General features: G+C 55.0%; 1 protein-coding gene across 2 annotated transcripts in view; it reads right to left on the bottom strand.

The window, feature by feature from the left end:
* The window catches only part of ACAN (aggrecan), a 28,240-nt gene extending 11,653 nt beyond the window's left edge, over positions 1-16,587 (bottom strand). For both annotated transcript variants that reach the window (XM_058666622.1, XM_058666621.1), the window contains exons 1-11: positions 16,515-16,587; positions 15,264-15,647; positions 14,085-14,259; positions 11,970-12,097; positions 10,839-11,132; positions 9,711-10,067; positions 8,698-8,872; positions 8,190-8,317; positions 7,095-7,388; positions 6,356-6,571; positions 701-4,657 (exon numbers count right to left, since the gene is read on the bottom strand). In XM_058666622.1, coding sequence (XP_058522605.1) covers positions 701-4,657; positions 6,356-6,571; positions 7,095-7,388; positions 8,190-8,317; positions 8,698-8,872; positions 9,711-10,067; positions 10,839-11,132; positions 11,970-12,097; positions 14,085-14,259; positions 15,264-15,647; positions 16,515-16,587 — 6,181 coding nt within the window. The remainder of the gene's footprint in view (positions 1-700; positions 4,658-6,355; positions 6,572-7,094; positions 7,389-8,189; positions 8,318-8,697; positions 8,873-9,710; positions 10,068-10,838; positions 11,133-11,969; positions 12,098-14,084; positions 14,260-15,263; positions 15,648-16,514) is intronic.
* Between the last annotated feature and the right edge of the window lie 585 nt (positions 16,588-17,172).

The following is a 17,172-nucleotide window of genomic DNA, read 5'->3' as shown; positions in this document are numbered from 1 at the left end:
CTGGGGAGCAGCTCAACCTCCAAGAGCTCGCACCAGCTGCAGCACAAAACCCCTGCACTCCACTGCAAGCCAGGCTTATGGTCAAGCTGTCTGTGGGGGATTCAGTCTCTCCTCTGAACTGGGAAGGGGATTCTGCCTGTGAAAGCTCTCTCAGTACAGTGGCAGGTGCAAGGGATCCAAAAGCAATGGTAAAGCAGCTAGCGCCCGTGATTGTGTTCCTGTGAGACTTGGGGACAGCACGGGGGTCCCTTTATGTTCTGGTCTGAATGAGGACACTTCACAGCTCCTTCAGCAGGCAGGCTTCAACTCTGCACAGAGTGAATAATGGGGTCACTCTTTCCAGTGCATGAGCAGAATTTCTAACATGACCTAAATTGGCACCTTCTCCCTCCTGCGCTGGGGGATGGCTGGATTCCCACAGAAACATTCATGGGATCCAAGGCTACTGTAATGTCTGCCATCACACGTCTTTGTAAGTTGGCACTGTGTGCCACAGTGATGCTGAGTGCTTACTTGCTTTCTCTGCATATACATTCTGTTCAATGTTTTAGTTTCTCTGTAATTATAATCTCAAAGAAGTTACCATCTCACTCTTACCTGAGGCACAGCTTAAAGCTATACTGGCTCCTACTAGTAATACCCCAGCTGCCTGCAATCAGAACACCCAAACATGCTTATAGGCAACAAAGCCCAGCAATACCTGCTGCAGCTGGCCTTGATTCACCTGCCCCATCTGGAGAGCTTCGGAAGGGAGCATCTGTTGGAGAGGTGGCTGTTTTGGCTGTGTCTTCTCCTAAGTACGAGGGGCTAGAGGACTTGATGTCCAGGTGTGCCTCTGCGGGGTGCTGAGTCTGTTCAATCCACTCAGCCTCCTGAACAGTGGTGGTGACATCCACCAATCCCGATGTGTGACCAGACAGGTCTCCACTGACTTCAGTGATGTCTCTCGAGGTGGTAGGAGTGGCCGGAGGCAAGCCTGAGGTCTCTGTGCCTGCAGTGTAAGTGAGTGTCGACTCTGCACTCATCTCTGGGGAAGCTGAGCCCTTTGTGGAGCCTTCCGGAAAGGCCAGGGTGTTACTGCTCCCTGGCAGGCCATAGGCGCCCTCCACACCAGCTTCAGGTGCATCAGGTGCCCTTGTCCCAAGCTCAGGGTGAGTAGACAGCTCACTGTGGGATTCTGGGACTGAGGATGCTCCTATCCCAGGCCCAGGGAAGGTTGGTGCGATTCCACTCATATCCCCAGATGCAAGAGCTTCCCCACTGGACTCAAAAAGTGGGGGCACATGTGTCACAGGGGGTCTCTGGCCAAGTTCTTGAGAAGCAGTTGGTTCAGTAACACCCTCCATGAATTTAGACATGATCAAAGTAACTTGTGGAAGTCCTGAGACCTCCCCACTGGTGCTTGTGACTGCAGAAAATTCTCCACTCAGGTCAGTGGTGCTAGGAAAGTCTCCACTGGAATACGGAGAGCTTAGAGGCTCCCCGCTGGGTTCTACCAGCCCAGACTGCAGCCCACTTAGGTCCAGAGATCCAGAATGGTCTACATACATGTCTGGTACTCCAGAATGGGCACCATTGAGTTCCAAAATGCCTGATGGACCTTCTCCTGCTTCTTGGGCTGTTGGAGTCTGGGTTTCAGATTCCACCAAAGTTCTATCTATGAAAGAAACAGTGGGGAAACTAGATGAAAGTCCACTGCTATCAAAAGCTCCTGAGGGCCAGCTGCTCCCAACCTCAGTTGCAGAGGATTCGCCACTGATCTCAGCTGCTCCACTTGTGAAACCACTGAATCCTGGAGCCAATGGTGTAAATCCACTGGAATCAATTGTCCCAGAAGATTGTCCACTGACATCAATGACCTTGGATGAGCCCAACACATCTGTCTCCCCAGAAGGAAGACCACTGAGTTCCACGGATCCTAACCCTTCTTCTTCCTTAAATGTAGTAGTGGTCACTTCAACCAAACTTGTGTCCACAAAGGTAATGCTGGAAGATTCTCCACTGCCACTCATGGCTCCAGAAACCAGGCTGGGGATTCTGGGAGTCATTCCACTGAACTCTGGCAAACCAGATGACTGCCCACTTAGATCTCCACTCAGATTGTTTATGACAAATGGCTGACCACTCCCAAAAAGAACTCCAGACACTTCTCCACTGACGACTGGTGTTCCAGAGGACAGTCCACTGAGCTCAGTCACTCCAGACATACCCTCACTGGTACCAGAGAACCCCGATGGCTGTCCACTGACAATGAGTCCAGATATTTCCCCATTGGTGTCAGGAGACCCTGATGCTCGACCACTGACCTCAGTCACTCCATATGTATCTCCGCTGGTATCAGGAGACCCTGATGCTTGACCACTGAGCTCAGTCACTCCAGACACTTCCCCGCTAGTGTCAGGGAATCCTGATGGCTGTCCATGGACAATGAGTCCAGACGTTTCCCCACTGGTGTCAGGAGACCCTGATGTTTGACCACTGAATTCAGCTCCTGAAGGGAGTCCACTAACTCCCCCACTAATGTCCAGCCCACTGAAGGGCCTTTCAGATATTTCTCCTGCCCCACTGATGTCAATGATTCCCCTCCCTTCCAGTTCACTCGCACTGGTGGTTGTGATCACTTCCACCAATGTAGTATCTACCAGGGAGACAGTTGGGAACCCAGATGGAAGTCCACTAAAGTCAGGCAGACCAGAGGAGGGGCCGCTTCCAAGGTCCACTTCAGAGTACTCTTCACTGTTTCCCGAGGGAAGGCCACTTGTTTCTGGAACTTGCCCGCTTCCCAGAGTTCTGTCAAAGTCCAAGGCTCCAGAGGCAGATGCCACCAAGTCTTCTTTTCCAGAAGACAATTCACTAAGATCCTCAGCTCCAGAAACTAAGGTTTCTAGAACTTCTCCAGAAGGAAGCTCAACTAGGCTTCCTACTCCTGAGGCAGAAGTCACTACAGCTTCCTCTCCAGAAGGAAGTTCACCAAGGCCCCCAGCTCCTGAGGCAGAAGTTTCTAGAGCTTCTCCAGAAGAAAGTTCACCTAGGCTCCCTCCAGAGGCAGAAGTCTCTGGAACTTCCCCTCCAGAAGGAAGTTCACCGAGGCCCTCAGCTCCTGAGGCAGAAGTTTCTGGAACTTCTCCAGAAGGAAGTTCACCAAGGTCCCCTACTCCTGAGGCAGAAGTCTCTACAGCTTCCCCTCCAGAAGGAAGTTCACCGAGGCCCCCAGCTCCTGAGGCAGAAGTTTCTGGAACTTCTCCAGAAGGAAGTTCACCAAGGCCCCCAGCTCCTGAGGCAGAAGTTTCTAGAGCTTCTCCAGAAGAAAGTTCACCTAGGCTCCCTATTCCAGAGGCAGAAGTCTCTACAGCTTCCCCTCCAGAAGGAAGTTCACCAAGGCCCTCAGCTCCTGAAGTAGAAGTCTCTGGAACTTCTCCAGAAGGAAGTTCACCAAGGTCCCCTACTCCTGAGGCAGAAGTCTCTACAGCTTCCCCTCCAGAAGGAAGTTCACCAAGGCCATCAGCTCCTGAAGTAGAAGTCTCTGGAACTTCTCCAGAAGGAAGTTCACCAAGGTCCCCTACTCCTGAGGCAGAAGTCTCTACAGCTTCCCCTCCAGAAGGGAGTTCACCAAGGCCCTCAGCTCCTGAAGTAGAAGTCTCTGGAACTTCTCCAGAAGGAAGTTCACCAAGGTCCCCTACTCCTGAGGCAGAAGTCTCTACAGCTTCCCCTCCAGAAGGAAGTTCACCAAGGCCCCCAGCTCCTGAGGCAGAAGTTTCTAGAGCTTCTCCAGAAGAAAGTTCACCTAGGCTCCCTATTCCAGAGGCAGAAGTCTCTACAGCTTCCCCTCCAGAAGGAAGTTCACCAAGGGCCCCTACTCCCGAGGCAGAAGTCTCTGGAACTTCTCCAGAAGAAAATTTACCTAGACCCTCAGCTCCTGAGGCAGAAATCTCTGGAACTTCTCCAGACATTTCCCCACTAGTGTCAGGGAATCCTGATGGCTGTCCATGGACAATGAGGCTCCCTTCTCCTGAGGCAGCAGTCTCTGGAACTTCTCCAGAAGAAAGTTCACCAAGGCCCCCAGCTCCTGAGGCAGAAATCTCTGAAACTTCTCCCGAAGGCAGTTCACCTAGGTCCCCTACTCCTGAGACATAAGTCTCTGGAACTTCTCCAGAAGGCAGTTCACTTAGCCCACCTGCTCCTGAGGTAGAAGTCTCTGGAACTTCTCCAGAAGGAAATTGGCTGAGGTCTCCTGCTCCCGAAGCAGAGCCCTCAAGGTCCTCACCTCCAGAGGTCATCCCACCAACTTTAGGAGTACTGGACAATTCAATTCTGTCTTCATCACCTGAGGCCAGTCCACTCCCCACAGGCAGGCCTGAGCCCACTGAGGAAGTGAGACCACTGGAGTCCACCTCTCCTGAGGGCAATCCACTTGCACTGCCCCCCAGGGACTGCCCAGGGGTGTCAAAATGTCCTGAAGCTTCTCCACTGCCTGTGAAGTCTCCGCTAATGTCAGGTGCCCCAGGTGCCTCCCCAGAGCCTGGAAGTTCAGTCCCCAGGGGCACCAGTGATGAAGGCGTGAACAGCTCCTCCGAAGCAGAAGGCACTTCAGCTGTAGAAAGGCCTTCTGTGTTCTCCTCTGTCGCTGTGCCAGTGGGAGACCAGGTAGGAGGGATCCCTGGAAGAAGAAAGGACCAGGTGTGTGTTTGTGAACTCTGCCCCTTTTAAGCTCAACTATAGCAGCTGAGCTGCATTCTTTCCACAGGACCTGTTTTCTCAGGAGCTTGGCTGTATGTTCAGACACGTTCTACTTGGGAAGGAAGGGATGGGGAGGGAACCAGCAGCTGCCTCCACTACCCTCAGGGCTGCAGGCTATACTATGTAAGGCTGGATGTGGGGGCCTGGCTGCTACCCAAGACACCCAGGGCTTCCTTTCAAGTCCTTCAATGTGGTCAGATTTCCAAATAATGGTGCCCAGGCCCAGCACCCTGGGTTTTCAGTACCAGCAGTGCTGGTACTGGCCAGCGTGCAGGGACCCTGGATCTCAGCCATCCCTGGGAGGTGAGCAGCAACAGGGCTGCTGTGTGCAGAGGATTTAGCAAACAGGAGGAACAAGGAAAGAAAAGCCCACCACTTGAAGCAATCTTGGCCACAGCACCCAAGCTGAGGACTGAACCCTGCAAGTGTCTGGAGGTTTATCTTCCAGCTGAGCACGGAGGAGCGTATTCACTGTCCCCTCCACTGCAAGAGTTCCCGAGAGGCTGGTGGGGGGAAGGACAGCAGCAGTAGAGCCCAGAAATGCACATTTACTCTGGCGGTGACACACACTTTCTTCAGGAAGTTCATGAAAAATGCATATTATGAGAGAACTATGCATGGATTCCAAACTTTTTTGCATCAGAATGAACTTAACTTTTAATTCCGTTTTCCCCAAAGCCTTAAAAACAACATTTATTTGTGTGAGAAGCAGAGAGACAGTGAGTACTCCTACTCACTGATTCACCCCCACCAAACACCTGCAGTGACGGGCTGAGCCAGGACAGAAGTCCGAATTCTGGATCTCAGTTTGGGTCTCCTAGTGGGCTGTAGGAAACCAAATACTTGAGGCATTGTCTGCTGCCTCCAAGGGTGCATCTTAGCAGGAAGTTGGAATTGGGAAACAGAGGTAGGACTCAAACCCTGGCACTCCAATGTTGGATGCAGGCATTCCAAGTGTTCCTCGACCACTGTGTGAAATGCCACCCCAACCTACTCTGTTTTTAAAAATCAAATCAACTGAAGAAGAAAAAAAGATACAGAGTAAACAATATAATTGCACAAGAGGTCCCACACATGGCTCAGTCAGCTAGATGGTTAGAAACTGTAGTCTGCAGAACACCCGTGCAGGGCTGTGGGACTGCTTCCCACTGGCAGCTCCCTGCTAACAGCTATACCTGCAGGAGAAATGAGATGGGAGCAGAGGCCAGACCTGGTTGTCATCAGAGACTGCCTCAGTAACAAATCCCAGAGAGCCCCCCACCATGTCTATCAGGGGAGGGCTATGAGGGGGAGCCACCCACCAATCAGTCAGGGGAGGGTCCTGAGGGATAGCTGCCCACCACACTCAGTCAGGGGAGGGTCCTGAGTGAGAGCCACCCACCACACTCAGTCAGGGGAGGGTCCTGAGTGAGAGCCGCCCACCACACTCAGTCAGGGGAGGGTCCTGAGTGAGAGCCGCCCACCACACTCAGTCAGGGGAGGGTCCTGAGGGATAGCTGCCCACCACACTCAGTCAGAGGAGGGTCCTGAGTGAGAACCACCCACTACAGTAACGGGAGGGCTGTGAGGAAAGAGTGGGAACATTGCTCAGGGTACGCCAAATCCAGGCCACACCAACCTGACCACAGGGATGTGCCAACTAGGTGGGAGGCTGTTTCCCATCCTGTCTGGTTTCCTGGCTCCAGGGTTAAGTCCAGGACTGTGGTTGTCTCCTCTCCAAAAGGCACGGCAGCCACACCAGGCCCCACTTGTGTAACAATCTGCTCCTCCAGGTCATATGAAGATGTGGGTGTGCCGCCCTCCTCTTCTCCTGCAGTGGGTGCCTCTGAAGTACCTAAAAGGGGTGGAGTCATGAGGGCCCCTTCTCCAGGGAAGGGAAGACCAGATCACTAGGCCTGTGCAGGGTCCAGCTGCCCAATGTCCAAGCTTATCAAGGCGCTCTCCATCTCTCCAGCCAGGGTGGTCTAGGCTCTCCTGCAGACTGTCACCAAGGCCAGGTGTGGCTCTAAGAGCCTACTGTCTACAAAGACACTCCACCTCAGAACTGTCTGTCCCATGTCACAGGTGAGCAAGCTGAAGCAGTGCCACATGACTTGCCAGGGTCAATGGCTTCCAAGTAACAGACCTCAGTTTGATTTCAACTGGCAGGTGCCTATCTATCTAATTTTAGTACTCCAGTTCCCATGTCTCTCCTTATCTCTGGGGAGTTTAAACGCCCACCTTGCTTGGCAGTCACTCTCAACACCATGGCAGCTTCAGAGCCACCCTGACCTTTCTCTTCCTTGTGCTGTCATGGACAGTGACAGGGGAGCCACCCAGGGTAGAAGGGTACACTGTAGGACAGGGGAAGGACTCACCTCGGAAGCAGAAGGCATGATGCCTGGACAACGGGTCCGGAAGACCTGTCTGGTTGGGGTAGAGGTAGACGGTTCTCACACCTGGCTTATCCCCGCCACACGCAGGCCGTGGGGTGACAATAGGGTAGCGCAGGCTGCCATCAGCCAGCCAGCCTGCGTAGCACCTGTCCAGACCACGACTCCAGGCGGCGTATAGCTGGCCCGTGGAGGCTAGTGTGGCGTTGTGGGACTCACAGAACTCCAGTGCCTCCTGGAAGGTGAACTGTTCGAGACGTGTGGCAAAGAATACCTCCCCTAGGGACAGAGGAAGGAGTTGGTGGGACCCTCCAGATCATGACCAGGCACAGCCCCGACGACCCACCAGACCTCATCTGGGCTGTGTGCCAGGCCAATGCAGACTCACCCCAAAGGGATCCTGGGAAATGGAATCTGTGAGTAGCTCCCTCCTCCCCTCTTTTTCGACTCTCCAGCTAGGCTAGGAGGACTCCCCAAGCACCTTCCAGTCCCCCTGCACTTACCACAAGTGCTGTGGAGGCTGTGGGCACACCCCTACCTCTGAACCCATTCTACCCATTTTTGGGGAAAAAGTTCACATCCACTGAAGACCTGTGTGCCAGGTGTATCTCACTGAACAACTCCCCTGACAGGTCAGGTGCATGTTTCAGAGATGAATGTGAGCCCCATTCATGGAGGGGAAGCTAAGGCCTGCAGGCAGCTGGGGACTGACTGGTCAAGGCCCCAGGGTGAGGGGGTGCCCTTCCAAGACAATCCCAGAAACCCTGCATCTCTAAAACTGCGCCCAGCAGAACACTGATCTGATCATTTTCACCAAACAGAACAAAGGTCTGAGGTCACATGTACTCTGTGCTTCGACAGAAGGGCTAGAGAGAGGGCAGGAGTGACAAGTCTTTGCCTTCAGTGGGCATCCTGGTTTGGGGGTTGGAGGGCTGGGACCAGGAGACAGCTCAAAGAGGGGCTCCTGTCTACCCAAACAGCAGGTGGGGAGAGGTCAACTCCACTTGACTAGGGGAACAAAAGATGAGAGTGGCCCCAACCCCACAGCATCTCCTGCCCATGCCCAAGATTGGCCTGTACCCTGGAGCTTGTCCACATAGCAGTAGACATCGTAGGTCTCTGAAGATGGGCGCACGCCATAGGTTCTGACCCCCGGGGTGCTGTCCTTGTCACCCACACATGGGGTCCGTGGGCTCACAATGGGGTATCTGCAAAGGGAAAGGAAGCTTGTTCGAATCACACAGAAGCAGGAGCGGGACCCCTGGGGGAACCTCAGCCCCAGAAGAGAGCAGCTGCAGGGAGGGTGCCGGGCATGGCTGGAGAGGAGCTGGGGGAATGAGGATGGGGGCTCTGAGGAAGGGGCTTTCTCTCTGCTCTCTTGGGGTAGTAGCTAAATTTTGTGTCACCCTGAGTCCCTTGCTGTCCTTCCAGAAATTGCCTGGGTTCTGGAATGGGGGAGATTAAGGGGTCACCACCGAGTTGCTCTTGGCCAGTCTACAAGACACTGGTGCCTACTGGGCCAGAGGGGACCAGGGAGGGGATCCCTCAAGCCAGATTTCTGCAGGGTGGTTTCAGGCTCCTTGGTCACCTCACAGTCTGATCCTGCAGCCAGCCGGCATCACATTGCTCATAGCCAGCCTCATAGGCAGCCTGCAGCTGCTCTGGCGAGGCCATGACTGCCCCCGTGCGCACACAGGCCTGCTGAGCCTCCTTGAAGGTCAGTGAGTAGCGGGAGGACCCCGGACGATAGTGGAACACAACCCCTGGGAGGGAGAAGACAAGAGGAGAGGGAGGTGAGTCCAGGTGTCACTTCCTCCCAGAACCTCAGATCTGTCGGGCCAACTAGACAGAACTCCCACGTAGTGGCAGTATCTCCGCCTCTCTCATGACGTGGACATTGACACAACCTCAGAGACCATGCTGTAGGCCCATCCTATCCATAGACCCATCCATGTGTGGGCAGAGGTTAGCTCTGTGCCACGCACATCCAGGCCCCAAGACATGCACCAGGTGCTGGGGACACTACGGACCTAGGACAGGGCTTGGGACTAGATAGGGCTGGACAGGGGATACTCAGGCTCCAAGGGCTAGCCTGAGACAGCATTCATACAGGGGGTACTCCATGGGCTAGCCCAAGACAGCACTCACACAGGGGAGTCTCCAAAGGCTACACACAGGGGACAGCCTTGTTCCAAAAACCCTGTTTGTGAAATTCTGTGTGACATTAGTATCATAGCATTCTGTGAACCTCTACCCCAGCTGTTGGGGACCTGAACCCACACTTAGCTCTCAGGCCAACTTATAGCAGTGAGGCTTGGTTTGCTGCCTGCGAGCCACAGGGTGTTAACCTTTGCAGCCAAAACTAAAAGTGGCTTCAAGTCACCCAGGGCAATGGCCTTCTCCGACTTGGCCCTGCAGTGGTGCCTGGAGGAGCCGGGAGAAGTTCCCATTCATGCACATCTGCCTGACCTTCCCACCACTTCCACAGTGAGCTCACAGTACTGTGTGGCTGTAAGGTGCCTCCTTCCCACTTCACAGCTGGAAAGCAGGTGAAGATGGAGCCTCCCAGCCCCCAAGGCTGGCCCCAGTGGAGAGACTTACCCCCTGGCGAGCGTGGCAGCCCAGGGACCACAGTTACACCGGGGGCAGCAGTCACTTGCACCACCAGGTCCTTGCTGGTGAAGGCCACGGCAGCCCCCTCAGTCCTGGTCTCAGCATTCGGGAAGGCAGAGGTCCCGGTGTGGGGGACAAGTATGAGGGGCTCCTCGGGCTCTGGGGCCTTTGGGGAGGTGTCCAGCTCAGGCTTGGCTGTGAGGATCGCGCTGCCACGGGCTTCCCCCTCAGTGATGTTTTGGGGCAGAAGCAGTTCCATGTCAGGCCAGGTCACAGTCTGGACTGTAATGTCTTCCTCACCGCCCACTCCAAAGAAGTTTTCTGGGATGTCCACAAAATCTTCACCTGGGAAGGGATGAACTAGCTGCAACCACACGGTCTGGGCTGAAGCTGGGGACGAGCCCATGGCAGGTCCTCAGCTCTCCAGGTCCTGCCCTGCCCGAGTGCCCATGGAATGCCTAAAGTTGCAGGTGTTCCAGGTCAAAGTGACCTTGGCAGACAGCCCACATGCTCTGTGTGTGTGCATCCCCGTGAGTGGTGCTACTTGTGCTGAGGCCGAGGAACATTTTTGCCTGCCCAGTGCAGACATAGCATCCCGGACTACAGCTGGCTGCATCCCCACTCAGTCCTGTGGCTTCAAGGTGGGACCACCTGACTGCCTGAGGAGCATCTGGTCTAAACCCACCTGTCTGCAGAGTCAAAGTTGGCCACCAGGGGTCGCAACCGTCCAACACAATAATACAAATGAGTTAATAAGGGGAACAGATGACAGGATGCTAAGGAGTTGCCTGCCTCCAAGCCATGACAAGCAAGGGTTATGATCATAGCTACTCTGTGTCACATGTAAGACAAAGCACTTATTTTTTTTTAATCAGCCCAATTTTCAAAGCAAAGTCCCTGCTCAATGTTCCCCTCCTCTTTTGTGCCATTGTCTGGGCCATTACAGTTTGACAGATCATGAGGTGCCCAGCAGACTGGAGGAACTGGGCCTGGAGCCTCGTCAGGCAAAAATCCAGAGGTTATGGCCGCTGCCGCTGGTGCTGCCTGCGCCAATTCTGAGTCCGTACCCATGTCTGAAGGTACAGACTCTCTCCCCCAGCTCCAAGCCCAGCCTACCTGTGTAGCAGATGGCGTCATAGTGGGATGAGGGGTCGGGGTACCCGGTCTGGTTGGCGTGCAGGTACACAGTCCTGACGCCCAGGAGGTTGCCCCCACAGTTGGGCCGGGCCTTAGAGATGGGATAGCGCACACTGCGGTCGGCCAGCCAGCCAGCACTGCACATGTCCATGCCGGCCTGCCAGGCCAGGTAGAGCTGGCCTGTGGTGGCCAGACGGGCACCTAGCCGCCGACACTCGCTGGCCGCCTCCTGGAAGGTGAACTTCTCTGGAGATGTGGCATAGAAGACCTCCCCTGTGAAGGACACAACAGCAGGTGAAGGTGTCTCCGTCCCACCTCCCACTGACTACTCTGGCCCTGGACACCCATGTCCTGTCCCTGGTCCTGCCCTTCAGGTTCCATTCTCCATCACTGCTGGGGTAGGATGAGGGCAACTTCAAGCCATAAAGCAGACCAGGGGAGGTGAAAGCTGGAACCAAATGAAGCCAGGAAAATAGGCCTGAGGCTCTGTGGGCAGAAACTCAGCATAAGACCTCAGGCAGCCTGAGGCCACAGGCCAAGTAGAGGCTGCAAACTGCCAAGAGAGATTTATTTCCCCAGAGCCAAGTGCAGCAGTCAGACTGAGGACGGTTTGTGAAGATGGATATGGTTGTCCTGTCCTCCTGGCCTCTGACTGGCCGTCCCCTTCCCTGACAGATGGTGTGGGCTCTGAGGGAAAAGGCCAAAGAGGCTGTGGTGCTTGTATTCCCGCTCTGGACAAGCCTCTTGTGGCCTCAACTCCTGGGTCACCCAGGAGTGGCCTCTGAAGGGAGTAAGGCTTTGAAAACGCAGTGGCCCTCAGGTCAAAGGTTAGCTGGCCAGAGTAGCCAGGACCCTGGCATGGAGTAGAGACTCCAAGGCAGAGACTTGCTTCTGTGTGACACCAACTATAGATGGCCTCTGATTCACCAAGGCCTCTCAGGTAGACAGTGAGGGGTCCCAACAAGAGGCCCTTTCTCACACTGCATGGCAGAGCCAGTTCAGTGTGTGGGGCCTGAGCTTGTCCTGCCAGTAGGCCCAGGTAACCCTGGCATCAATGAGACACACAGTGGGTGTGGGAGGGGAGCACAGTCTCCCGGGGGGAAGCCTCACCCTCCATCTCCTCTGCAAAGCAGTACACATCGTAGGTCTCATTTGTGTCCCGGATGCCGTAGGTCCTCACGCCAGGAAACTCATCCTTGTCTCCATAGCAACCTTCTCGGGGGGTGTGGATGGGGTACCTGACAGGATTCCAATGTGGGGTGACACTCAGTCCAAGGGGATTCCTGGTCAGTGTTCTCCCAGGGAACACCTGACCACTGGCGTGACAGTAGGAGTCACCACAGAATAAAAAGAGCCCTGGGCCTGAACTTGGAGTAGAGACAGTTCAGGACTCAGCATGGAGTAGAGACAGTTCCAGAACTGAGCATGGAGTAGAGGCAGCCCCAGGACTCAGCATGGAGTAGAGGCAGCCCCAGGACTCAGCATGGAGTAGAGACAGCCCCAGGACTCAGCATGGAGTAGAGACAGTTCCAGGACTCAGCATGGAGTAGAGACAGTTCCAGGACTCAGCATGGAGTAGAGACAGTTCCAGAACTGAGCATGGAGTAGAGGCAGCCCCAGGACTCAGCATGGAGTAGAGGCAGCCCCAGGACTCAGCATGGAGTAGAGACAGTTCAGGACTCAGCATGGAGTAGAGACAGTTCCAGGACTCAGCATGGAGTAGAGACAGTTCCAGGACTCAGCATGGAGTAGAGACAGTTCCAGGACTCAGCATGGAGTAGAGACAGTTCCAGAACTGAGCATGGAGTAGAGGCAGCCCCAGGACTCAGCATGGAGTAGAGGCAGCCCCAGGACTCAGCCTGGAGTAGAGGCAGCCCCAGGACTCAGCCTGGAGTAGAGGCAACCCCAGGACTCAGCATGCTTTGGTGCTAACCAGGCTGTTCAAGGCCCTCCAAGCTTTTTCTACAAGTGGCTGACAATAGCCAATTGAGGTTTTGTTGTAATGAGGACTACTGTCCCTTGGAGCAGCCACATTCCACAACGAGTGCATAGAGGAAGTAATTAAAAGAGAAGTTCATTCTAGTAGAAAAGTTTTGAAAGCTATGCAACTGAATGTGTTCAAAAAGTTGGTTGAAATGCATATCATGAAAAACTAAGGGCCTGGTACAGTAGCCCAGCAGCTAAAGTCCTCGCCTTGCACATCCCAGGATTCCATATGGACACTGGTTCTAATCCTGGTGACTCCACTTCCCACCCAGCTCCCTGCTTGTGGACTGGGAAAGCAATCAAGGAGGGCCCAAATCCTTGGGACCCTATACTTGTAGGTTCTGGGCTCCTGTCTTCAGATTAGAGCAGCTCCAGTCATTGTAGCTGCTTGAAGAGCAAAAAAATAAATGGAAGACCTTCCTTTCTGTCTCTCCTCCTCTCTGTATATCTGACTTTCCAATTAAAAAAGAGCTAAGTATAAATTTCAGGATTATTTGCACCACAACCAAGCTTTCCTAGCAAAGGAGCCTTATTAGCAGAGTGGAGGTAGGGCTGGACTTGCGCTATGTGTTAGCTTATTGTCTGCTGGGCCTCACTGTAGTCCTTCATCTGCCTGATGAAGAGATGGCTGCAGTGACTCCACTCAAACTGGAAGAAATGGGGTCCAGAGATGTTCCAGGCCCTGCAGCTTCCAAGAGCCAGAGCTGAGATTTGAGTCCAGCTCTTTCTGAGGCCACAGTGTGGGTTCCTGGCCATACTGTTCCATTGTCTGTCTTTCTTCAAAGGCTTAGTGGTTTCGCATACTAGAGACTCCTTGTTCCCTCCAAGACCGCAAAGTCACTTTCTGGGTTCTTCCTGTGGCACTGAGGCAGGGTCCCCCGCCACAAGCTGGCCCACTCCCAAGGCACTGTGCCAAGATCCATCTAGGCCCTGGGCTCTAGCAGCCCTGCCCCCTGGTGTCCCCTGGGATGTCCAGAAGACTGATTGGAGTCTTAGTCTTACCCTTACTGGTCACTGAAAAGGAGGGAAGGTGGATTACAAATGCACAGACTACACCCAGGTTAAGACCAAGCAGCGAGTGAGGACCTGGCAGAGGGAAAAAGGGGTTCAGCTGCTGGCAGCTGCTGCTCCCACCATGGAGAGGATTGCTCTCTTGGCCAGGCAGGTCTGCACTGGTCAAGGCAGGGTCCAGTCGCCCTGCCCTCCGTGGTGCCCCCAGCACGGCACCAAGGCACCCACCTGACAGTCTGGTCGGCCAGCCAGCCGGCGTCGCACTGGTGGAAGCCGTCCTCGTAGGCAGCTTGCAACTGCTCAGGGGTGGCGATGATGGCACTGTTCTGCAGACAGGCCCGCTGCGCCCTGTCGAAGTCGAGCGTGTAGCGTGTAGAGATGGCGCGGTAGTGGAATACGATACCTGGCAACATGGACAGGTGTGTGGCTGAGGCCCCTGCACCAAGGTCACAGCCCCAGGTGACCCGGTCTTGACTAGACTGGGCTATTTCCCCAGTAGCCAGGCCCCCCACTGCATCCTCTCTGAATATTGGGGTCACTCTAGAGTCAGAATGGTCTCTGGCTTTGACGCCATTTGGGAAGCCTGTGCCACACAGCGTGGTGTCAGAGCCGGGTTCTGGCTGCACCTGTGGTCCAGCTTCCTGCTAATGTGCTGCAGAGGCCAGCAGGTGACAACTCAAGCCCCCACACAGGAGACCCGGAGGGAATGCCTGGCACCTTGATGCTGGCTTGGCCTGTTGTGGACATTTGGAGAGTGAACCAGTGGATGGAGGTTTTCTCTCCATCTTTCAAACAAATGAATACGTAGATGGTGCCTATATCATAAAAAGGGAAAAAAAACTTTGAATTAAACTCGGATTTTGTGTTTGCCATTCCAGGACCTCAGGTGTCTTTGGGTAAAGAGACACTTGGCACTGCAGGCCCCTGTGCCAGACTCTCTGGTGAGAGCCGTGTAAGACATGGGAGACAAACTGCTTCTGGGTCCCTGGGAACCTATTGCTGATCAAGCTGGAGGCCAGTCCAAGATCAGAGTGATAGCAGGCCCCTGGAGATGTCAGTTCCTTCCATGGTTTCTGGGATAGGCATGGGGCACAATGGGGAAGTACCTGAAGAACAGGGAAAGTTCCTTAGCCTCAGTTTGCTGATCTGCAAAATGGACGTGACCACAGAACCAACTGATGCTTGGGACAAAAACTCCACTTAGAGAGGAGGCAGCTGATGTCCACCCTCGAGGCAAGTGCATGTGGGCTGCCATGCAGGAACAGGGCTGCGATGGAACCCTGGCCCCTGCAGTTGAGGCACAACCTGAGGGATGGGCACCCTGCATCCCTGCAGGCAAGAGGCAGCCCTGAGAGAGGCGTCCCCATGATCCCTATGGCCTGTGGTGGGGCCCTGTGGGTCTCTCACCTTTGACCACGACCTCCAGGGTGGCCTCACTGTCCTCCAGGCCATGCATGACTTCACAGCGGTAGATGCCAGAGTCATTGGAACGCAGGCTCTGCACCTCCAGGGTAGCATCGCTGGGGATGGCCGGGTAGTTGGGCAGCGAGACTCTGTCCTGGTAGGCGCTGTTGACTCGCACGCGCCCCTCAGTAGCCACCAGCAGCACCACCTCCTTGTCCCGGGACACTCGGCTCCACTTGATTCTCGGAGCGAGGGGGGCCGTGGAGGGGGCAGTGGTCACAGGATGCACGGGATCAAGGAAGTAGCAGGGGATAGTCAGCGAGGTCCCCAGGAGGGCTTTCAGCGGAGATGGCTGGGGGATGCTTACACTCAGTGCACTGCCGGGGTCTGTGGAGTAGGAGAGCATCTATGAGTGCCTAGCGGACCCTGGGGCAGAACCAAAGACCCCCCAGCCTGGGGTGGAGCCTGTGGGCCAGGAAGGTTCCTTGGGATACCAAACCCTGGACCAAAGGAACCCATCTTCCTGGAGGTGCAGACTGGATCAAAGACTCTGGAGCAAAACAATAATCAGTGTGTATAAGAAGCCACACAATTTTTAAAGCTAAGACAAAACTCTTCATGCCATGTCCCTCTGCGGGGAATCTGCTGAAGCTCTGGCCTGGCCCTGAAGGGCAGTCAGCAGTCAGCAGGGTGGGATGACCACAAGCACTTCCCTCTCCACAGCTGACCCAGATTCCTGTGGGAGGACAGGCGTCTCCTCTACCTGCAGGTACCAGGGACCTTTGGCTCCAGCCCGGTCTTAGACGTCTGCACAGTCCACCCCATTCTGGTCTCTGGCACTGGCAGCAATAGCAGCCACCAGCCCTGAGCCACCCCAGGGCGGAAACTACCCTAAGGACAGCCAAGAGTGCAGGGACTCCAGAACAGCAATGTGCACACCGGAGGCGCAGCCCAGGTCTACAGCCACTGGTGACCAGGCCTGGCCTTCCCACATGACAATGAAGCCAGGAAAATCCAGTTCAGGTGATGAAGCCTTGGATTCCTTGGAGCTGTGCACTGGGCCTGTACACCAACTCCACACTGTGAGTACAGCCACGGCTTCACCATCCACTCTGCCCGGTGCTCATGAGAGCAGCTGGGCCCCTGTTCTCTCTCAGCCCTGCGTGTGGACCCTGCAGAACCAGAAAGCAGCCAGACCCTGGTCGGGTTGTCAGCACCACCTGGGAAATGGGGCCTGCATGGAGACACACTCACCTAAGACGTCCCCAGAGTCAGCAGCTGTGGTGACACACAGAGCCATGAGCATTAGGAGAAGAGTGGCCATCATTCACCTGGAAGAGGACATGTAGGACATCACTGGATGTCCCAGCTCGGAGTCGTGTCCTGACACAGGCTGTTGGTGGCCTGGGGAACATTGTCCCTGGACCCTCCCCTCACAGACCCTGGGCAGACCCCTCCCTGCAGACCTGCACTGGCCTACACCAAGTGTCCATGTGCCAAGAGATACCCTCCCAGCATGGGTGGGCCTTCTCTGGTCAGCTACAGGCTGACCCCACTGACCAGAGGTGGTGCGTCCTGCCTGGGGGCTGGGGAGATAGGACACTGTTCCTCCCATCAGACTCAAACTGACATAGCAGCTTACTGGTGTCTCAAGCTGTTTGGCCATTGGGGCCCCACCCACAGCCACCTGGGCCCCTCTTTGCCGCTCTCTGTCAAGTGCTCTGTCCCCCCACTGGACTTTGCAAGCACAGCCTCCCATCTGCTTTAGGATGAGCTACACGCCCAGATGTCAGGTAAGACACAGCAGCATGTGGCGCATTCCTGGGGGGAGCATCAAGATGGCACAGGTCCCCACAGGCATGGGACAAAGGGCAGCTCCCAACAAAGACCCAGATGGACAGCCCAGGTGGCT

The sequence above is a fragment of the Ochotona princeps genome, chromosome 6, assembly GCF_030435755.1.
Source record: "Ochotona princeps isolate mOchPri1 chromosome 6, mOchPri1.hap1, whole genome shotgun sequence".
Classification (NCBI taxonomy): Eukaryota; Metazoa; Chordata; class Mammalia; order Lagomorpha; family Ochotonidae; genus Ochotona; species Ochotona princeps.
This window is presented reverse-complemented; position numbering and strand designations above follow the sequence as displayed.